Genomic DNA, 20,599 nt, shown 5'->3' with positions numbered 1-20,599 from the left:
CCTAGTGTAACGTTATATATATACTCAAGTCAATAATTTACAGAGAGTCGTGTGCTTTCACATCTCCCAACCGCTCAAAATCATCTATTAATCAATCAATCAATCACCTTTATTTATATAGTGCAAAATACATTGTGTCAAAGCACTGAACAACATTCATTTGGAAAACAGTCTCTCAATAATGCAAAATGATAGTTAAAGGCAGTTCATCATTGAATTCAGTTATGTCATCTCTGTTCAGTTGAAATAGTGTCTGTTTTTATTTGCAATCAAGTCAATGATATCGCTGTAGATGAAGTGACCCCAACTAAGCAAGCCAGAGGCGACAGCGGCAAGGAACCGAAACTCCATCGGTGACAGAATGGAGAAAAAAAAACTTGGGAGAAACCAGGCTCAGTTGGGGGGCCAGTTCTCCTCTGACCAGACGAAACCAGTAGTTCAGTTCCAGGCTGCAGCAAAGTCAGATTGTGCAGAAGAATCATCTGTTTCCTGTGGTCTTGTCCTGGTGGTCCTCTGAGACAAGGTCTTTACAGGGGATCTGTATCTGGGGCTCTAGTTGTCCTGGTCTCCGCTGTCTTTCAGGGCAGTAGAGGTCCTTTCTAGGTGCTGATCCACCATCTGGTCTGGATACGTACTGGATCCGGGTGACTGCCAGTGACCCTCTGATCTGGACACAGACTGGATCTGGTGGCCACGGTGACCTCGAAACAAGAGAGAAACAGACAAATATTAGCGTAGATGCCATTCTTCTAATGATGTAGAAAGTACGGTGTTATGTGAAGTGTTTCCGGTTCCGGTTTACCTAATTAATGCAGCCTAAAAATCCTTTAACGGATTTGGGATATTAAAAGCATATTAGTATGTTATGTGTATGCCAGGTTAAAGAGATGGGTAACAACATTCATTTGGAAAACAGTGTCTCAATAATGCAAAATGATAGTTAAAGGCAGTTCATCATTGAATTCAGTTATGTCATCTCTGTTCAGTTGAAATAGTGTCTGTTTTTATTTGCAATCAAGTCAATGATATCGCTGTAGATGAAGTGACCCCAACTAAGCAAGCCAGAGGCGACAGCGGCAAGGAACCGAAACTCCATCGGTGACAGAATGGAGAAAAAAAACCTTGGGAGAAACCAGGCTCAGTTGGGGGGCCAGTTCTCCTCTGACCAGACGAAAACAGTAGTTCAGTTCCAGGCTGCAGCAAAGTCAGATTGTGCAGAAGAATCATCTGTTTCCTGTGGTCTTGTCCTGGTGGTCCTCTGAGACAAGGTCTTTACAGGGGATCTGTATCTGGGTGTTCCAGTTGTCCTGGTCTCCGCTGTCTTTCAGGGCAGTAGAGGTCCTTTCTAGGTGCTGATCCACCATCTGGTCTGGATACGTACTGGATCCGGGTGACTGCAGTGACCCTCTGATCTGGACACAGACTGGATCTGGTGGCCACGGTGACCTCGAAACAAGAGAGAAACAGACAAATATTAGCGTAGATGCCATTCTTCTAATGATGTAGAAAGTACGGTGTTATGTGAAGTGTTTCCGATTCCGGTTTACCTAATTAATGCAGCCTAAAAATCCTTTAACGGATTTGGATATTAAAAACATATTAGTATGTTATGTGTATGCCAGGTTAAAGAGATGGGTCTTTAATCTAGATTTAAACTGCAAGAGTGTGTCTGCCTCCCGAACAATGTTAGGTAGGTTATTCTAGAGTTTAGGCGCCAAATAGGAAAAGGATCTGCCGCCCGCAGTTGATTTTTATATTCTAGGTATTATCAAATTGCCTGAGTTTTGAGAACGTAGCGGACGTAGAGGAGTATAATGTAAAAGGAGCTCATTCAAATACTGAGGTGCTAAACCATTCAGGGCTTTATAAGTAATAAGCAATATTTTAAAATCTAGACGATGTTTCATAGGGAGCCAGTGCAGTGTGGACAGGACCGGGCTAATGTGGTCATACTTCCTGGTTCTAGTAAGAACTCTTGCTGCTGCATTTTGGACTAGCTGTAGTTTGTTTACCAAGCGTGCAGAACAACCACCCAATAAAGCATTACAATAGTCTAACCTTGAAGTCATAAATGCATGGATTAACATTTCTGCATTTGACATTGAGAGCATAGGCCGTAATTTAGATATATTTTTGAGATGGAAAAATGCAGTTTTACAAATGCTAGAAACGTGGCTTTCTAAGGAAAGATTGCGATCAAGTAGCACACCTAGGTTCCTAACTGATGACGAAGAATTGACAGAGCAACCATCAAGTCTTAGACAGTGTTCTAGGTTATTACAAGCAGAGTTTTTAGGCCCTATGATTAACACCTCTGTTTTTTCTGAATTTAGCAGTAAGAAATTACTCGTCATCCAATTTTTATATCGACTATTCATTCCATTAGTTTTTCAAATTGGTGTGTTTCACCGGGCTGCGAGGAAATATAGAGCTGCGTATCGTCAGCATAACAGTGAAAGCTAACACCATGTTTCCTGATGATATCTCCCAAGGGTAACATATAAAGCGTGAAGAGTAGCGGCCCTAGTACTGAGCCTTGAGGTACTCCATACTGCACTTGTGATCGATATGATACATCTTCATTCACTGCTACGAACTGATGGCGGTCATATAAGTACGATTTAAACCATGCTAATGCACTTCCACTGATGCCAACAAAGTGTTCAAGTCTATGCAAAAGAATGTTGTGGTCAATTGTGTCAAACGCAGCACTAAGATCCAATAAAACTAATAGAGAGATACACCCACGATCAGATGATAAGAGCAGATAAACGGTGCAGTAAACCGATTACACAATACAAGACTGCAAAACAAAAGCACCCCAAAACAGGAACTCTAAGAGAAATTAAAGACTTTGACTTAACACAAAAAAACTTTAGATTTTCTTACCTGACTGGTACCTCTTGCTCTCCTTCGCGCCGTCATCAGATGCGTTGGAAATCGTCACTTCCGGTTTTTTTTGAATTACGAAATTAAACACTTTACGTTAGTTTAACGATTGATAATTAAGTAAAATTGAAAATGAAACAGTTTAAGTCGATTAAGCACAATACAATTGTGTTTTGGCGGAAAACCAAATATATTTGTGTCTTTTTAACAAAACATAACTGTGTAAAACGAACAGTGCCACAAATCCATTTTTTTGAGTGTAGGGGTTAGGTGTTGCTCAGAGAAACCTACAAACACCCAGAAAACAAGAACAACATAGCATCACTGTTGGTGTGCCGTCACATCCATGCAGTTTAGACTCAAAGATGAGCACTTGAGTAGAAGGATCTTCTCCAGTTGCAGTACAGCCTCCCAGTCTATAAGCAGAGGGTGTTAGCCGTCATGTGGTCCCAAAGATGTCTTCCATCACCTCCAGATATTGAAGCCTCTCCACACTGAGCTGCTTCACTGTTGGCAGGGACAGGATGGCACAACTCAAAAGGAGTGTGTTGCTGCTACGGTTCTTCTGGAAGCCTTGGAAAGCACCATGTCACTTTTGCCACTGGATCCAGCAGCAGTTCTTTTGACTGAACACCAAAAATATGTTGAGAAGGCTTTCCAAAGTCAATCATGGCTTGTCTCTGGATAGCAAACCTTTGTGGTGCTAATACAGTACTGTTATTAGCAGATTTTGTTGGACTCTGAGAAATCCTGGTTCAATGCTGTTGAAGCTTAAACATTAAATTGTTTTGCATTGATCTATCTTGCCATTGTGCTTCAGATGAACCAGTAAACACCAATAACTTTCCAAATACTGCTTGCCTAAACCCTATAGCAATTTTTTTTATCACCAACAAGAAGTTTTATTTTTGGAGTTTCTCAGCTGAATGAACTCATTAGATGATTAGTGGAGTACTCAACTTAATCAGTGAGTGTCTCATAAAAAGAAATATACCACCGGGGAGGCTCCAGGAACAGTTTGAAAACATTTTATACTCAAGCAGACCATTGCTTTTTTTCCGTTAATTCTTAATCCCCACAATTAAAAATGTTAAACCAAACATCTTATTGGTTTTATTTTTAAGCTTTGTAAAAAAAAAAAAAAAAAAAAAAGCGCTCCGTAAGACGAACCATGGTTTGCATTTCCACTAGAGTTTAGTATCGCTTTAGAGGAGATGGAATCGTCGTTCCACGTCACCTCAAGCGCTCACTGAATCTGCTCCTCTATTAAGGAGCAGGAACATCGATAATTCCACATCCAGTCACAGCACACTTTGCGTTTCACAATGTGGGCCTTTTGATACAGGAACCATTTGATTGGTTCATGCAAGTCTGGGCAAGTGTGAGATCCTGCTCTTGTAAACCTCCAAAACAAAATCAAGACTATGTACAGGAGTCTAATAGGGGAAGTAATGGCCTAGTGTTTAGAGATTTTGACTCCTAACCCCAGGGAGGTGGGTTTGAATCTCAGGCCGGCAATACCACGACTTATGTGCCCTTGAGCAAGTCACCAAACCCCCAAATGCTCCCCAGGCGCTGCAGCATAAATGGCTGGCCACTGCACCAGGTGTATTCAATTTGGATGAAATGCACAAATTTTGAGTATGGTTACCATACTTGGAAGGTCAAGTCACTTTCACCCCCCACTTAATAGGACCCCTTTATAAGACACTCAAGATGGTAAACTTGACAGTGGTCACAAGCAGTTTGGCTCATATGGGAGTGCCAGCAAAGCCACATAACTGATTCAAATTGTAGATTTAAAGAGAAAAGCAAGCGCAAGACACATGTACAATCCATTAAGATCATTTTAATAAAGTCACAGCACTTCCAGTTATTTTTGGCCATGGCCAGATTCCTTAACACTGATGGGCCCAACAGAGGATTTATCCCACCACAGATCTGAGGAAAAAACAAGCAGTTAGAAAAAGCGGTGCATAAAAAGAATAAGGTCAACCTAAACTAATCTGACCTTTATGGGGCTGGTCACTTCCTCTTCGGTTACTACACGTGGAGTCACAGCAGCCACACACTTGGTCAGAACCATCTGCAGACACCCAACTGACAAGACACCCTTAAGTTAAAAGCACTTCCTCAGTCACCTGTACACTTTAGGAGGTGGGGGATCATACCCATTAGCAGAGAAGGAACAAGCTTTCTGTTCAGGATTTGGAGTCGTTGTTGCTACGGCCACCTTCACCATGCAGGTGATGTAAACCTGCAGAGACCATCATTTGTAGATCATGATAGCACATCATCTAAAGCATTGCACCGGTCACATACCAGTCCACTGTCTGGTTGCTGGAACCTGAAAGCCTCTAGCTGAAGCTGCAACTTGTCACCTTGAGTTCGAGGAATGAAGTGAGATCTGGAGCCTGTGAGCTTGGCATCAACCAGGCACCTGGGAAAGGAACCAAGTTAAACTGCAATGCACCTAGTGTGGGAGATATGAGGTGCACCACTTACCCATTGTTCTCAATAAAGGAGTATCTGGGGACAGATGTGACATCAGGGACTATTGTAGCCACACAGCTGTCCATAAACACACGGATGGGAACATGGCTGTATGAAAGCACAGATGCTTCAAGATTTATGATGTCACCCAGGAAGTATTGGTTAGAAGGCCTCTCGAATCTCCAGTCATCTACAAAGACAACTTTTAGAACAGGTTCACAAGCACTGGATGGTTACAAGAGCATTTGGTACACCAACCAGTCATGAGCTTGAGGGAGAAGACGAAGACCTCCTCTGCAGCTTCCATAGAGGTATATGGGACCCAACGGGGCACTAAGGAATCGCTGCTCACATTATGCTTTCTGCAAGGGAGTCAAACTATCACCTTACCCTGACTTCAGTACATCAGCAGCCTTGAACCCTGACCTCACCTTGAATAGTGACACTCGATTCCAACCACTGCACTAATGCTCCGAACAATAGGAACACCAAGTGAAGCCTCTTGAGGGCTGTGGAGAAGTTTGAAGGTGTAGACAAGCTCATCGTTAGTCACCTGAAGATAGACGAGTCCTGTTAGTCACAAAACACTCCAAGCCACAGAAAGGGAACAATTGAAACCTCACCATCACTGCACTGCCACATCCATGCAATCCAGACTCAAAGACAAGAACTTGAGCAGAAGGGTCTTCTCCAGTTGCAGTACAGCCTCCCAGTGTAAGAGCAGAGGAGCTCACTAGCTTCCCAATCCCAAAGAAGTCTTTCTTGACTTCCACATATATGGAACCCTCTCTACACTGAGCCGCTACGCTGTTGGGAGGGACAAAATGACGCGGATCAAAAGGGATGACTGGCTGCTGTGGTTCTTCTGGGAGGCTTGGAAACTGCCATGTCAGTTTTGTCACTGGACCCAGCATCTGTTCTTTTGACTGAACACCAAAAACATCTTGAGAAGGCCTCCTAAAGTCACTCTTGGCTAGTGCTTGGACAGGAAATCTTTGTGGGGCAGATGCAGGTTTACTGGGGCCATGTTTCTTGGGAATTTGAGGCATCCTAGAGTCGGTCTTCTGAACTTTTGCCCTAGGCATAAAGTCACCTGGGGTCCAATCACTTCTCTCGCTGGGACTCCACTGTGCTTCAGAAAATCCCAGCACAAAAAGGAACACCAATCCAAATCCAACTTGCCCAAACCCCATTGTTGTTCAGCTTGCAGTTCAATAATGCATTAGAGCTCCACCATCCAAATTTATTCAGCTGAAAATCAGGATGGCTCCGCCTCTCTCGTGACAAGCATCATTTTCCTCTATACCAGCTAATTTACTCAATCAATTTGTCACAGGTGAAAACCATTTATTTCTCTTTACTCAAAATAAACTATGCCCCATTTAAGGACATGTTGTATTAGAAGCTATACTAAATGATTGTTTACTTTAAATATAAAAATGACATAAATTCTCTGAAACACAACCAACATCTAAGCCGTTTTGTGTCCTCTTTTTATTCATTCAGAAACATGATCACAGACAGAACTGTACACTAGAGTTTTCAAAATAATAAAGATCATTGTGTTTCTACACAGTCAGGTTGTAGTTGTACACAGTCACAGTTTTATTGTAGATTCACTAAAATGTTTTCTCCTCCTTCCCATTGTTTTATGACTAGGTTGATCAGTGTGTGTGGATTTACGGTAGACTTCCTTCATTCAGCTGAAACTACTGCATGCTGAAAGAAACCCCGTTAATGGACATTAAGAACAAAACACATTAAAACACACTGGAAAATGTCTGGAAAAGTCTTAAACTAAATATATAATGTTGACAAATAGTTTGTGATGCAGCGCGCACACAGAAAAAAAGTGGGCAACTATTAAAAAGAGGTTTTGATTTTTTTTTTTTTGCCTGTTATTTTTTTCTGTTTCAGCTTTTTCTCATTCGATTCATTTCTTCATAAAGAAACAACTAACGTGCCACTGAACAGTCACATCTACTTTAACACAACACTTGGCTCATGGTGCTTTCTTTTCATGTTGCCAATTCGTCCCCTTGGAATTATAAGGTTCTGTCTGCATTCCAAGTAGTTTTGAGATATTGAGCTTCAAAGAGCTTCAAAGTTGTTGCATTCCACTGTGTAGATAGAACCTTATTGTTTTTTAAATAAAAATCCCATAATGTATACAACATAAAAAAATCTATCACATAATGTAAATAAATTGTCACAGAATAACAATATGGGAATAACTCAATTATGACAAAAATGTCAGATAGAACCTTATAATTCTAAGGGGACTAATTCACAATTCTAACTTGCTGAAACAGCCTGTAATGGATGCATTTATTTCTGGTAAATGACAAGGGTGATGGAGTGGGAGTCTCCTAGGCACCATTAAAACAGCTTCATCTTAAATACAGACAAAAAGACAAGCAGAAAGGTAAAGACACTGCTAGGGAGACTGGGTCAGCTTTGTATTCTGATCAAAGAACAGTGGACGGCTGCTTTCCTGTACACTTTAATTGTCCCATCTGCTTTTCTTACGTTTGGGGGGATCAGGAACTGCAAAGCTATCTTTATGAGTCGCTGAACTCACGCCGCCATCTCTTTCTGACCGTCCCTCTCTGTCCTTATGGCTCCCTTCACTGTTTCGGCTATCACTGTGACGATCTCTGTCACTAAGACGGTCCCTCTCTGTGTAGCGATCACGGTCTCCAATACTTTGCCTGCTACTGTGATGATAATGACTATATCCATGATGACCCCTGTCATCAGCATTCTTATCGCTACAGGATCCCTCTTTTGCAGAAGAGCAAGAGTAAGAATCTGAAACTGAGCTCAGGGAGCCTGTACTGCTGAAGCCACTCATTTTGGTGCCTGAGCTGAGGGGAGGGCAGGGGCGCTGCACAAGATCCTGGGCCCTATGCATAGGCAGTCCTAAAGCCCCCATTTATAGTTCAAAACTACACAATTTTGAACTAAGTTCACTAAGTTCCAAAACTGAACTAGTTCATAGTTCTTTTTTTCCATATGATGCTGCGAGCTATTATTTTTCAAATTATTGCAACAGCCCATATAGAATCACAGAGAGCAATTATTTTATCAGTTTTAACAATGAAGCTATGCATCAGATTTCATTTTCATATCCAATTTTGAATCCTTATCCAACCAGGGTTTACATTAGCATTGAGGGGACAGCATTTCTCCATTGTTGCTTTAATGCTTTGTCTCCCATTCTCACCGACCTTGTCATAAACATCATAAAATTCTTTTAAATGACCATACGCCTTCTTGCTACATGCTGCTGTCGCCTCCATGCCTTTTTTTTTTTTGATGACACGTCACGCATGCGGCGGACGGCGGTGCGACACTGGTGGCTGGTGTTGCCAGATTGGGTGTTTTTTCCGCTACAAATTAAGACCCGTTTATGGTGTGTTTTAGCCGGGTTTTCGCCTGGAAGGCTCTATAGAAATCTGGCACCCTATTGAACGAAGTTAACCTGAGCGTGCCGTTCACAGACACCAGAATGAACGAGTTGACAGCAACGTTCATCAGGCATTAAACAGCACGTTCAGTTCACGTACGCCCAAAATATGAACGAGTTAATGAACTATCGTTCAATGAATGCATTCAGGCACAACACTGGGGAGGGGGTGGCTGCATGGAGGGAAATGAGGAAGAAAACAATGGCAAGTAGAAGATGTGGCTTCATCTTACATACAGACAAAAAGACAATCAGACAGGTAAAGACACTGCTAGGGAGACTGGGTCAGCTTTGTATTCTGATCAAAGAACAGTTGACGGCTGCTTTCCTGTACACTTTAATTGTCCCATCTGCTTTTCTTACGTTTGGAGGGGATCAGGAACTGCAAAGCTGTCTTTATGAGTCGCTGAACTCTCGCCGTCATCTCTTTCTGACCGTCCTTCTCTGTCCTTATGGCTCCCTTCACCGTTTCAGCTATCACTGTGACGATCTCTGTCACTATGACAGTCCCTCTCTGTGTAGCGATCACGGTCTCCACCACTTTGCCTGCTACTGTGACGATAACGATCTCCACGATGACCTCTGTCGTCAGCATTCTTATCGCTACAGGATCCCTCTTTTGCAGAAGAGATAGAATAAGAGTCTGAAACTGAGCTCAGGGAGCCTGCACTGCTGAAGCCACTCATTTTGGTGCCCGAGCTGAGGGGAGGGCAGGGGTGCTGCACAAGATCCCGGGCCCTATGCATAGGCAGTCCTAAATTCCCCGCCCACCCCCCCTTGAAAATATATATTCCAGACTTTTCAAGAGCCCATCTTCATTTGGGGCCCTGGTAACCAGTACTGGTTTTACCCAAGCAGCAACCTCCCGCTCTCTCTCGTGATGCCAATAAGGAAGTGACTAAAATTGCAATTCATCGACTGGCCGCTAGAGGCTGGCTGCAAAAGAGAGTCAATCCCATAGACTCCCCATGTTAAAATGCCCAACTTTACAGCAGAAAAAAACATGTTTACAGCCTGGTTAAAAAAAATATTTCGCCTATATTGCTAATTTTGCCCTTCGTGACAACTGTGAGGGGGGTGAATTTTTTTTTTTACTCATCCGTTTAAATTATATTAAGCATTAAAGTTCTGCATAATTAAGGGCGTGGCCACTTGAGTTACAGGTGGATTGCCGCTGCTGACAATGCCGTCGCGCTAGGTGGGCGTGGCTTCAGCAATCAGCTCCCGCCTTTTTGCCCATTTTCGATTATACGTCCATATTTTTTTTACAGTCTATGTTTTTACCCCCAGTCCGAAGCCCCTGGGGGAGGGGGGGGGGGGCTGCATGTAGGGAAATGAGGAAGAAAACAATGTCAAGTAGGAGATGTGGGTTCCGTCATGCCCCTCTCGTGATCCTGAAGGCAAAGAACTTAGACTTCCTGCACTGGTCCACCCAGAGGAGCTGCTTGACTTTTTTTTTTTTTTTTCTCAATCACCAACATGAAGTTGTTTTATTTTTGGAGTCTCTCAGCTGAATCAACTCATTAGGTGATTAGTGGAGTACTCAACTTAATCTGTGTGTGTTATAAAAATAAATATACCACCGGGGAGGCTCCAGAAACAGTTTGAAAACATTTTATGCTCCAGAAGCCCATTGTTTTCTTCTGTTAATTCTTAATCACATTTAAAAATGTTAAACCAAACATCTTATTGGAGGTTTAATTTGTAAGCCTTGTAAAAAAAAAAAGCTCGGTACGACTAAGCACAGTTTGCATTTCCACTAGAGTTTAGAATCGCTTTAGAGGAGATGGAATCATCGTTCCACGTCACCTCAAGCGCTCACTGAATCTGCTCCTCTATCAAGGAGCGAGAACATCGGTACTTTCACATCCAGTCACAGCACACTTTGGGTTTCATAATGTGGGCCTTTTGATACAGGAACCATTTGATTGGTTCATGCAAGTCTGGGCAAGTGTGAGATCCTTTTCTTGTAAACCTTCAACAAAAATCAAGACTATATACGGGAGCATAATGGGGGAAGTCATGGCCTAGTGTTTAGAGATTTTGACTCCTAACCCCAGGGAGGTGGGTTTGAATCTCAGGCCGGCAATACCACAACTTATGTGCCCTTGAGCAAGGCACCAAACCCCCAAATGCTCCCCAGGTGCTGCAGCATAAATGGCTGGCCACTGCACCAGGTGTATTCAATTTGGATGAAATACACAAATTTTGAGCATGGGTCACCATACTTGGAAGGTCAAGTCACTTTCACCCCCACTTAATAGGACCCCTTTATAAAGACACTCAAGATGGTAAACTTGACAGTGGTCAAAAGCAGTTTGGCTCATATGGGAGTGCCAGCAAAGCCACATAACTGATTCAAATTGTAGATTTAAAGAGAAAAGCGCAAGACACAATGCACAATCCATTAAGATCATTTTAATAAAGTCACAGCACTTCCAGTTGTTTTTGGCCATGGCCAGATTTCTTAACACTGATGGGTCCAACAGAGGATTTATCCCACCACAGATCTGAGGAAAAAACAAGCAGTTAGAAAAAGCGGTGCATAAAAAGAATAAGGTCAACCTAAACTAATTTGACCTTTATGGGGCTGGTCACTTCCTCTTCTGGTACTACACGTGGAGTCACAGCAGCCACACACCTGGTCAGAACCATCTGCAGACACCCAACTGACAAGACACCCTTAAGTTAAAAGCATTTCCTCAGTCACCTGTACACTTTATGATGTGGGGGATCATACCCATTAGCAGAGAAGGAACAAGCTTTCTGTTCAGGATTTGGAGTCGTTGTTGCTACGGCCACCTTCACCATGCAGGTGATGTAAACCTGCAGAGACCATCATTTGTAGATCATGATAGCACAGCATATAAAGCATTGCACAGGTCACATACCAGTCCACTGTCTGGTTGCTGGAACCTGAAAGCCTCTAGCTGAAGCTGCAACTTGTCACCTTGAGTTCGAGGCATGAAGCGAGATCTGGAGCCTGTGAGCTTGGCATCAACCAGGCACCTGGGAAAGGAACCAAGTTAAACTTCAATACACCTAGTGTGGGAGACATGAGGTGCACCACTTACCCATTGTTCTCAATAAAGGAGTATCTGGGGACAGATGTGACATCAGGGACTATTGTAGCCACACAGCGGTCCACAAACACACGGATGGGAACATGGCTGTATGGAAGCACAGATGCTTCAAGGTTTATGAGGTCACCCAGGAAGTATTGGTTAGAAGGCCTCTCGAATCTCCAGTCATCTACAAAGACAACTTTTAGAACAGGTTCACAAGCACTGGATAGTTACAAGAGCATTTGGTACACCAACCGGTCATGAGCTTGAGGGAGAAGACGAAGACCTCCTCTGCAGCTTCCATAGAGGTATATGGGACCCAACGGGGCACTAAGGAAGCGCTGCTCACATTATGCTTTCTGCAAGGGAGTCAAACTATCACCTTACCCTGACTTCAGTACATCAGCAGCCTTGAACCCTGACCTCACCTTGAATAGTGACACTCGATTCCAACCACTGCACTAATGCTCCGAACAATAGGAACACCAAGTGAAGCCTCTTGTGGGGTGTGGAGAAGTTTGAAGGTGTAGACAAGCTCATCGTTAGTCACCTGAAGATAGACGAGTCCTGTTAGTCACAAAACACTCCAAGCCACAGAAAGGGAACATTGAAACCTCACCATCACTACACTGCCACATCCATGCAATCCAGACTCAAAGACAAGCACTTGGGCAGAAGGGTCTTCTCCAGTTGCAGTACAGCCTCCCATTGTAAGAGCAGAGGAGCTCACTAGCTTCCCAATCCCAAAGAAGTCTTTCTTGACTTCCACATATATGGAACCCTCTCTACACTGAGCCGCTACGCTGTTGGGAGGGACAAAGTGACGCGGATCAAAAGGGATGACTGGCTGCTGTGGTTCTTCTGGCAGGCTTGGAAACTGCCATGTCAGTTTTGTCACTGGACCCAGCATCTGTTCTTTTGACTGAACACCAAAAACATCTTGAGAAGGCCTCCTAAAGTCACTCTTGGCTAGTGCTTGGACAGGAAATCTTTGTGGGGCAGATGCAAGTTTACTGGGGCCATGTTTCTTGGGAATTTGAGGCATCCTAGAGTCGGTCTTCTGAACTTTTGCCCTAGGCATAAAGTCACCTGGGGTCCAATCACTTCTCTCGCTGGGACTCCACTGTGCTTCAGAAAATCCCAGCACAAAAAGGAACACCAATCCAAATCCAACTTGCCCAAACCCCATTGTTGTTCAGCTTGCAGTTCAATAATGCATTAGCGCTCCACCATCCAAATTTATTCAGCTGAAAATCAGGATGGCTCCACCTCTCTCGTGACAAGCATCATTTTCCTCTATACCAGCTAATTTACTCAATCAATTTGTCACAGGTGAAATCCATTTATTTCTCTTTACTCAAAATAAACTACGCCCCATTTAAGTACATGTTGTATTAGAACCTATACCAAATGATTGTTTACTTTAAATATAAAAATGACATAAATTTTCTGAAACACAACCAACATCTAAGCCTTTTTGTGTCCTCTTTTTATTCATTCAGAAACATGATCACAGACAGAATTGTTCACTAGAGTATTCAAAATAATAAAGAGCATCGTGTTTCTACACAGTCAGGTTTAGATTGTGACACAGTTGCCTCACATCAGCACATCAATCTTCACAAGAGATGGAAATGGAGCAAGGCAATGCAAGATCATAGTGTAGTACATAGATTTTATTGTAGATTCACTAAAATGTTTTTTCCTCCTTCCCGTTGTCTTATTACTAAGTTGATCAGTGTGTGTGGATTTACGGTAGACTTCCTTCCTTCAGCTTAAACTACTGCATGCTGAAAGAAACCCGTTAATGGACATTAAGAACAACACACATTAAAACACACTGGAAAATGTCTGAAAAAGTCTTAAACGAAATATATCGTTGACAAATAGTTTGTGAAGCAGCGCACACAAACACAAAAAGGTTGGCAACTATTAACAAAGAGGTTTTGATTTTTTGATTTTTTCTGTTACACAGCCAACATTTCTCATTTGATTAGTTTCTTCGGAAAGAAACAACTAGCGTGCCACTGAACAGTCACATCTACTTTAACACAACACATAGGCTCATGGTGCATTCTTTTCATCTTGCCAATTAATTCACAATTCTAACTTGCTGAAACAGCCTGTAATGGATGCATTTATTCCTGGTAAATGACAAGGGTGATGGAGTGGGAGTCTCCTAGGCACCATTAAAACAGCTTCATCTTACATAAAGACAAAAAAGACAAGCAGACAGGTAAAGACACTGCTAGGGAGACTGGGTCAGCTTTGTATTCTGATCAAAGAACAGTTGACGGCTGCTTTCCTGTACACTTTAATTGTCCCATCTGCTTTTCTTACGTTTGGGGGGATCAGGAACTGCAAAGCTGTCTTTATGAGTCGCTGAACTCTCGCCGCCATCTCTTTCTGACCATCGCACTCTGTCCTTATGGCTCCCTTCACTGTTTCAGCTATCACTGTGACGATCTCTGTCACTATGACGGTCCCTCTCTGTGTACCGATCACGGTCTCCACCACTTTGCCTGCCACTGTGACGATAACGATCTCCACGATGACCCCTGTCGTCAGCATTACTATCACTACAGGATCCCTCTTTTGAAGAAGAGCTAGAGTAAGAGTCTGAAACTGAGCTCAGGGAGCCTGAGAACTTAGACTTCCCGCACTGGTCCACCCAGAGGAGCTGCTGGACTTTGTGGTGAGTTTTGGAGGAACACCAGATGCTGCCACAAAGTGGTTTTTATACTGAGCCTGAGGGAAAGCAAGAGCAGTCAAACAAAATCCAGAAATTGGTACATACAACTATACATCTTTACTGAGGAATTTAAAGGGGTGGTTGAGTATGAATTCACTTTTTTAACATAAGTTAGTTAAGACTGGAAGTGACCACAACAAGCCTCTTCCCAGGATTGAGACATCACTAACCATGATGTTTACGTCAACCTGCCCAATAGGGCTGCACAATTACGACAAAAATCATAATTGTCGTTTATTCCCTTGAAATTGTAATAGCGATTATTCATTACGATTATCACAATTTACATTGAATGATGTTTATGCCATTGATGCAACTGCATGCTATATTTTTATATTAAATAATGTGCTTTTCTATAGTATTAAGCCTCAAATGTCAAATATACATCGGATTGGTTTCTTCTTTAAATTATATAAAAATAGGAATGCTATTACAATTATATACTTATGCTAAAACATTGGAAAAACCCTTTCTAACATGCTGAAAAAAATGCATCTGAAGCAGTCAGAATAACATAAGTGGACTTTCAAAGATTAATTGCCACTTTGAACAATTATGTAAGTGTGGCATCCATAATTGTGATCTTAATTAGAAAATTAATTGTGCGGCTCTACTGTCCATGGGATGGTAATGGTAAGGGTGCGTGATGTTTCCAGACAAAGTGCAAAGCTAACCAATCAGAGCACAATTGTGTATTATGTAGAGGGAGTGGCTTCATAGAACCAGGAACTCAACAGAAGGTTCTAATGAGAACAGAAACAGCAGTGTAAAATAAAAGGTCAAATATGTGAAAATAATGTGCTTTTTTTAACAACTAAACATAAACATGTGTTACATTGCACCCCAAAAACACAATCAAGCTGATAAACCACTTCTTTAAAAAGTGGGTGGCAAAAGAAATTCAGTGAAAGATGTGACCAAGACAAAATAAAATAAATAAATAATGATAATAAAATGTACCTGAAATGCTTGCTTCAGGGCAGACATACGCTCTCCCATGGCCCCAGTGGAGGGTTTGAAGGCTTCATAGTTACCAAGAGGAGAACCACCACTACTACTGCGCTCCTTTATGAATAAATTTAAGATATTATATAGCTAATGCTTTCATTATATTTCTAATAACTATGGTTTCTGTCCGCAATTGCGAAAAATAATTGTAGACAAAATAACATCGGGGTGGGCAGAATAAAAAAAATAAATATATATATTTTTATATATACACACACACACACACATACACACACACACACACACATATATATATATATATATATATATATATATATATACAGTACAGACCAAAAGTTTCTTTATTTTCATGACTATGAAAATTGTAGATTCACACTGAAGGCATCAAGGGCTATTTGACCAAGAAAGACAGAGTAATGGGGTGCTGCGCCAGATGACCTGGCCTCCACAGTCACCGGACCTGAACCCAATCGAGATGGTTTAGGGGTGAGCTGGATCGCAGACAGAAGGCAAAAGGGCCAACAAGTGCTAAGCATCTCTCGGGAACTCCTTCAAGACTGTTGGAAGACCATTTCAGGTGACTACCTCTTGAAGCTCATCAAGAGAAAGCCAAGAGTGTGAAAAGCAATAATCAAAGCAAAAGGTGGCTACTTTGAAGAACCTAGAATATGACATATTTTCAGTTGTTTCACACTTTTTTATGTATATAATTCCATATACAATTCCACATGTGTTAATTCATAGTTTTGATGCCTTCAGTGTGAATCTACAATTTTCATAGTTATGAAAATAAAGAAAACTCTTTGAATGAGAAGGTGTGTCCAAACTTTTGGTCTGTACTATATATATATAACCATTTTTTAAAATAAATAAATTCATAAAGCAAGCAAGCGAGCAAAAGTAAAGTCAAACTAACAGTGGATTCAGATCCAAGGCCTGGCCTCTCTCTGTAACCCAGGCCTCCTTCTCCAACATTTGGCTTCTTCTCTTTCCCTCCCTTAAAGCGGGACTTCCTGAACCAGGGATTCTAGAGAAAAACAGTAACAACAGTATTTTAAAGTTGATGAGCAAGTCTGTGAAACATGTATCAAACATGTTGTATCACAAGCTGCATCACTGTGTGGTATGCCACCTGCAACGCGTCCTGCCGAAAGACTATGCAACGCATAGTGAGAGCAGCTGAGAAAATGATTGGTGTCTCTCTATCCCCCTCCAGGACATTTACATATCCCGCCACACGTGCAAAGCCCTCGGCATCGCAGGTGATCCCACCCACCTGTCACACAGCTTCTTCATTCTGCTGCCATCAGGGAGGAGACTACGGAGTCTCCAGGCCAGGACCAGCAGACTGAAGGACAGCTTCATCCACCAGGTTGTCAGGAAGCTGAACTAGCTCCTGAACTTGAAAACTAGACAGATAACGTAAGAACAACTAACCGGCAACATCAGTAGCTACTAATATGGGCAGATTCTTCTTCAAAGTCAGCGATGACTTTGTTCCTCTCGCTCTGATCCATGTCTCCATGCAGCAGCCCTAGGCTATAACCTTCCTGATTGAGATTTGTAGCCAGTTCCTCACAGTTAGTCTTTTTAATGACAAAGATGAGCACAGAGCCAGCTGATGTGAACTCAACACAACACGAATGGGGTCAACCAAAAATATCTCGCGCCAGCTTTTCAATTTTCTTCCGAAATGTTGCACTGAATAACAAAGCTGTGAGAGATCAGAGGTCATGAAGAGCTAGTAAGTACAATAAATGCATTGGATTGGGTTAATGCAAGAATGTAGAAGTGCTTTAAAGTAGCAAATTAATATAAATATGAGAGATACTTACTCTGTCGATCAGCACTCATTGGAAATATAACACCCCTTTCCATAATCTTGAGCTTCATCTTTCAAAATAAATGTAAACAGTTAATTATGTCCTTAGTTTTACCATCAGTTCAAGCCTGAAAGGGGAACAGAGTCGCGTGACAGAGACAGTGATGAAGCTCTTATGTGTTTGCAGTACACAAGACATGGACAGTTAAGACAGCTGACTCCACTGTGTGGCCGTCTCTCTCTCTCACACAAACGAAGTGAAAAAATTAGGGACTGGCATAGCAACATAGCTATCCACAAACACAGAAAGGAACATGAATGTATGACGTTAAGGAGGCTTCAAAGTTGATGATGTCACTCAAGAAGTATTGATTAGAAGGACTCTCAAATCTTCAATCATCTGCTTAGAAATTATATTAGTCAAGGTTCACACAAATATGGCACTAGTGAAAGTTGCATTCTACCAACCAGTCATTAGGACACCTAACAATCCTTACCTTGTAGAGTGACACACAATACTAACTACTCCTGATAATAGGACCACCATATGAAGCCTCAATGTAGATGATGGAAAATGTATAGACAAGCTCATTTTCAGTCACCTATAGGGGTTAGGTGTTGCTCAGAGAAACCTACAAACACCCAGAAAACAAGAACAACATAGCATCACTGTTGGTGTGCTGTCACATCCATGCAGTTTAGACTCAAAGATGAGCACTTGAGTAGAAGGATCTTCTCCAGTTGCAGTACAGCCTCCCAGTCTATAAGCAGAGGGTGTTAGCATCCTGGTTCAATGCTGTTGAAGCTTAAACATTACATTGTTTTGCATGGATCTATCTTGCCATTGTGCTTCAGATGAACCAGTAAACACCAATAACTTTCCAAATACTGCTTGCCTAAACCCAATAGCTTTTTTTTTTTGATTACCAACATGTTTTTATTTTTGGAGTCTCTCAGCTGAATGAACTCATTAGGTGATTAGTGGAGTACACCACTTAATCGGTGTCTTATAAAAAGAAATATACCACTGGGGAGGCTCCAGGAACAGTTTGAAAACATTTTTATACTCAAGCAGCCCATTGTTTTCTTGTTAATTCTTAATCACCACATTTAAAAATGTTAAACCAAACATCTTATTGGAGGTTTTTGTAAGCTTTGTTAAAAAAAAAGCGCGCTCAGTAAGACTAACCATGGTTTGCATTTCCACTAGAGTTTAGTAACACTTTAGAGGAGATGGAATCGTCGTTCCACGTCACCTCATCAAGCGCTCACTGAATCTGCTCCTTTACCAAGGAGTGGGAACATCTGTACTTCCACATCCAGTCACAGCACACTTTGGGTTTCACAATGTGGGCCTTTTGATACAGGAACCATTTGATTGGTTCATGCAAGTCTGGGCAAGGGTGAGATCCTGCTCTTGTAAACCTCCAAAACAAAATCAAGACTATGTACAGGAGTCTAATAGGGGAAGTCATGGCCTAGTGTTTAGAGATTTTGACTCCTAACCCCAGGGAGGTGGGTTTGAATCTCAGGCCGGTAATACCACAACTTATGTGCCCTTGAGCAAGGCACCGAACCCCCAAATGCTCCCCAGGCGCTGCAGCATAAATGGCTGGCCACTGCGCCGGGTGTGTTTGCTTTGGATGAAATGCACAAATTCTGAGTATGGGTCACCATACTGGGTGGAAGGTCAAGTCAATTTCACCCCCCACTTAATAGGACCCCTTTATAAGACACTCAAGATGGAAAACTTGACAGTGGTCAAAAGCAGTTTGGCTCATATGGGAGTGCCAGCAAAGCCACATAACTGATTTAAATTGTAGATTTAAAGAGAAAAGCGACTTCCGGGTTGATGATGGAGTAAGAACGTGGATTTTGTAGCTCCGCTAATTTTCATTTAAATTTCATTAAAACAAGGCAACATAAAGCTTGTAAGTGCATTTACGTATTTATAAATGCCGTCGAAGAAACCAGGAAAGAAAGATGTCGCTGAGGGAGAAAGTTCGGCCGAGACTGCGGGCTCGCTGGAAGAGGCCAGCACAGCAGCAAGTAACGACCCGGTACTGCTTGCAATTGAATCTCTCCGAGTGGAGCTGGGCAAGGTTAAAACTGATATTAAAGAAAGTTTGAAAGGAGAAATGGCGATGCTGGAAAAGAAAATTGACGCGAAGTTTGATGCAATTCAGCTAACCATAAACGACCATCGTTCAACTCTCGAGCATCTTGAACATAATGCTACGGCCTCAACAGAAGCGGTTACGAAATTACAAGCTCAAGTTAAAAGTCTGTCCGAGCAGGTGCCAGAATTAATGGAAAAATGCATCGATCTGGAAGGCCGTTCCAAGAGGCAAAATATAAGAATCGCGGGAATCCGAGAAGGAATGGAAAACGGTCAAGGTGCTAGAGAGTTTGTGGCTAAACTGCTCATGGAGGTGCTTGGATTGGACGAGCTGCCTGTTCTGGATCGTGCGCACCTAGCTCTTCGTTCCTGGCCTGAGGACACTGACCCGCCGAGGCAAATCATTGCTCGGATACACCATGGCCATACCATGGAAAACATCATGCGCAAAGTGTCGTCACAGAGAAAGCTAACCTTTAACGGTCGCTCCATTCAGATCTTCAGAGATTATCCTTCGACTGTGGTCAAACGTCGGGCAGCCTTTTCCAGAGTAAGACAAATCCTGCGGGATAAACCCGGTGTTAAGTTTGGCATTCTGTATCCAGCAAAGCTCCGGGTGACATACAGCGAGGGAGAGAAGCTTTTCACCGACGGGAACGATGCATGGAAATTTGCAATCGAACAGTTTGGCACAGATAAGTAAATGCCGGATTAGAATTCAGAGACGTCAAGCCTGTTGTTTTGTTTAAGTTTCTGTCATTTAGCGTACTCACTGTTGGACTTTTGGGAAGTCTCTGCAAAGTAAAATGCGGAGGTCGGCTTTTCTTTTCTATTTGTTTTTTATTATACCTTTTCATTGCCTTCTACTTCGTGGTAAGTTGTGCTGTACATTTGTTCCTGTAACAGCTGAACATGTTCTGTTATCAAACGTTTTGTTGGGTGGGTGGGTCAGTGCTAAAGGTTTCCATGGTAACATCTACCGGTGTGTAGGTAACTTGTCAGAACAGATTGTTATTTTCTG

General features: G+C 42.3%; 3 protein-coding genes across 3 annotated transcripts; all 3 read right to left on the bottom strand.

Annotated features, from left to right (window-relative positions):
- Window positions 1-4,719: 4,719 nt before the first annotated feature.
- Window positions 4,720-6,611, bottom strand: LOC113047200 (zona pellucida sperm-binding protein 3-like). The gene is made up of 8 exons (XM_026208523.1): window positions 6,006-6,611; window positions 5,814-5,935; window positions 5,641-5,744; window positions 5,395-5,572; window positions 5,212-5,329; window positions 5,061-5,146; window positions 4,901-4,989; window positions 4,720-4,830 (listed from the first exon to the last, which is right to left on the bottom strand). Exons 1-8 carry the CDS (start codon window positions 6,573-6,575, stop codon window positions 4,763-4,765), a joined length of 1,335 nt encoding a protein of 444 aa, XP_026064308.1. The 5' UTR covers window positions 6,576-6,611; the 3' UTR covers window positions 4,720-4,762.
- Window positions 6,612-7,673: 1,062 nt separating this feature from the next.
- Window positions 7,674-17,154, bottom strand: LOC113047394 (ATP-dependent RNA helicase DDX42-like). Its single transcript, XM_026208746.1, has 7 exons — window positions 17,104-17,154; window positions 16,554-16,664; window positions 15,629-15,733; window positions 14,571-14,664; window positions 10,200-10,269; window positions 9,351-9,505; window positions 7,674-8,079 (listed from the first exon to the last, which is right to left on the bottom strand). The coding sequence occupies exons 1-7, from the start codon at window positions 17,152-17,154 to the stop codon at window positions 7,886-7,888; spliced, it is 780 nt and encodes a 259-aa protein (XP_026064531.1). The 3' UTR covers window positions 7,674-7,885.
- Window positions 11,254-13,140, bottom strand: LOC113047191 (zona pellucida sperm-binding protein 3-like). The gene is made up of 8 exons (XM_026208513.1): window positions 12,536-13,140; window positions 12,345-12,466; window positions 12,172-12,275; window positions 11,926-12,103; window positions 11,743-11,860; window positions 11,592-11,677; window positions 11,432-11,520; window positions 11,254-11,361 (listed from the first exon to the last, which is right to left on the bottom strand). Exons 1-8 carry the CDS (start codon window positions 13,103-13,105, stop codon window positions 11,279-11,281), a joined length of 1,350 nt encoding a protein of 449 aa, XP_026064298.1. The 5' UTR covers window positions 13,106-13,140; the 3' UTR covers window positions 11,254-11,278.
- Window positions 17,155-20,599: the final 3,445 nt, after the last annotated feature.

The sequence above is a fragment of the Carassius auratus genome, chromosome 28 (genome assembly GCF_003368295.1).
Source record: "Carassius auratus strain Wakin chromosome 28, ASM336829v1, whole genome shotgun sequence".
In the NCBI taxonomy this organism is placed as follows: Eukaryota; Metazoa; Chordata; class Actinopteri; order Cypriniformes; family Cyprinidae; genus Carassius; species Carassius auratus.
The sequence above is the reverse complement of the archived record's forward strand: the minus strand, read 5'-3'. Positions and strand labels throughout refer to the sequence as shown.

Coding starts and splice junctions, on each gene's coding strand:
- LOC113047200 (XM_026208523.1), bottom strand. CDS start 6,575: ATGGGGTTTGGGCAAGTTGGATTTGGATTGGTGTTCCTTTTTGTGCTG. Junction 5,573..5,640: donor CTCCCTCAAGCTCATGACTG/GTTGGTGTACCA, acceptor TTGTCTTTGTAG/ATGACTGGAGATTCGAGAGG. Junction 4,831..4,900: donor AAGTGACCAGCCCCATAAAG/GTCAGATTAGTT, acceptor TTTTTTCCTCAG/ATCTGTGGTGGGATAAATCC.
- LOC113047394 (XM_026208746.1), bottom strand. CDS start 17,154: ATGGATCAGAGCGAGAGGAACAAAGTCATCGCTGACTTTGAAGAAGAA. Junction 16,665..17,103: donor CTGACTTTGAAGAAGAATCT/GCCCATATTAGT, acceptor GTTTTTCTCTAG/AATCCCTGGTTCAGGAAGTC. Junction 14,665..15,628: donor CCCTGAAGCAAGCATTTCAG/GTACATTTTATT, acceptor GCTTTCCCTCAG/GCTCAGTATAAAAACCACTT.
- LOC113047191 (XM_026208513.1), bottom strand. CDS start 13,105: ATGGGGTTTGGGCAAGTTGGATTTGGATTGGTGTTCCTTTTTGTGCTG. Junction 12,276..12,344: donor ATCGAGTGTCACTATTCAAG/GTGAGGTCAGGG, acceptor ACTCCCTTGCAG/AAAGCATAATGTGAGCAGCG. Junction 11,861..11,925: donor TCCTTTATTGAGAACAATGG/GTAAGTGGTGCA, acceptor TTCCTTTCCCAG/GTGCCTGGTTGATGCCAAGC.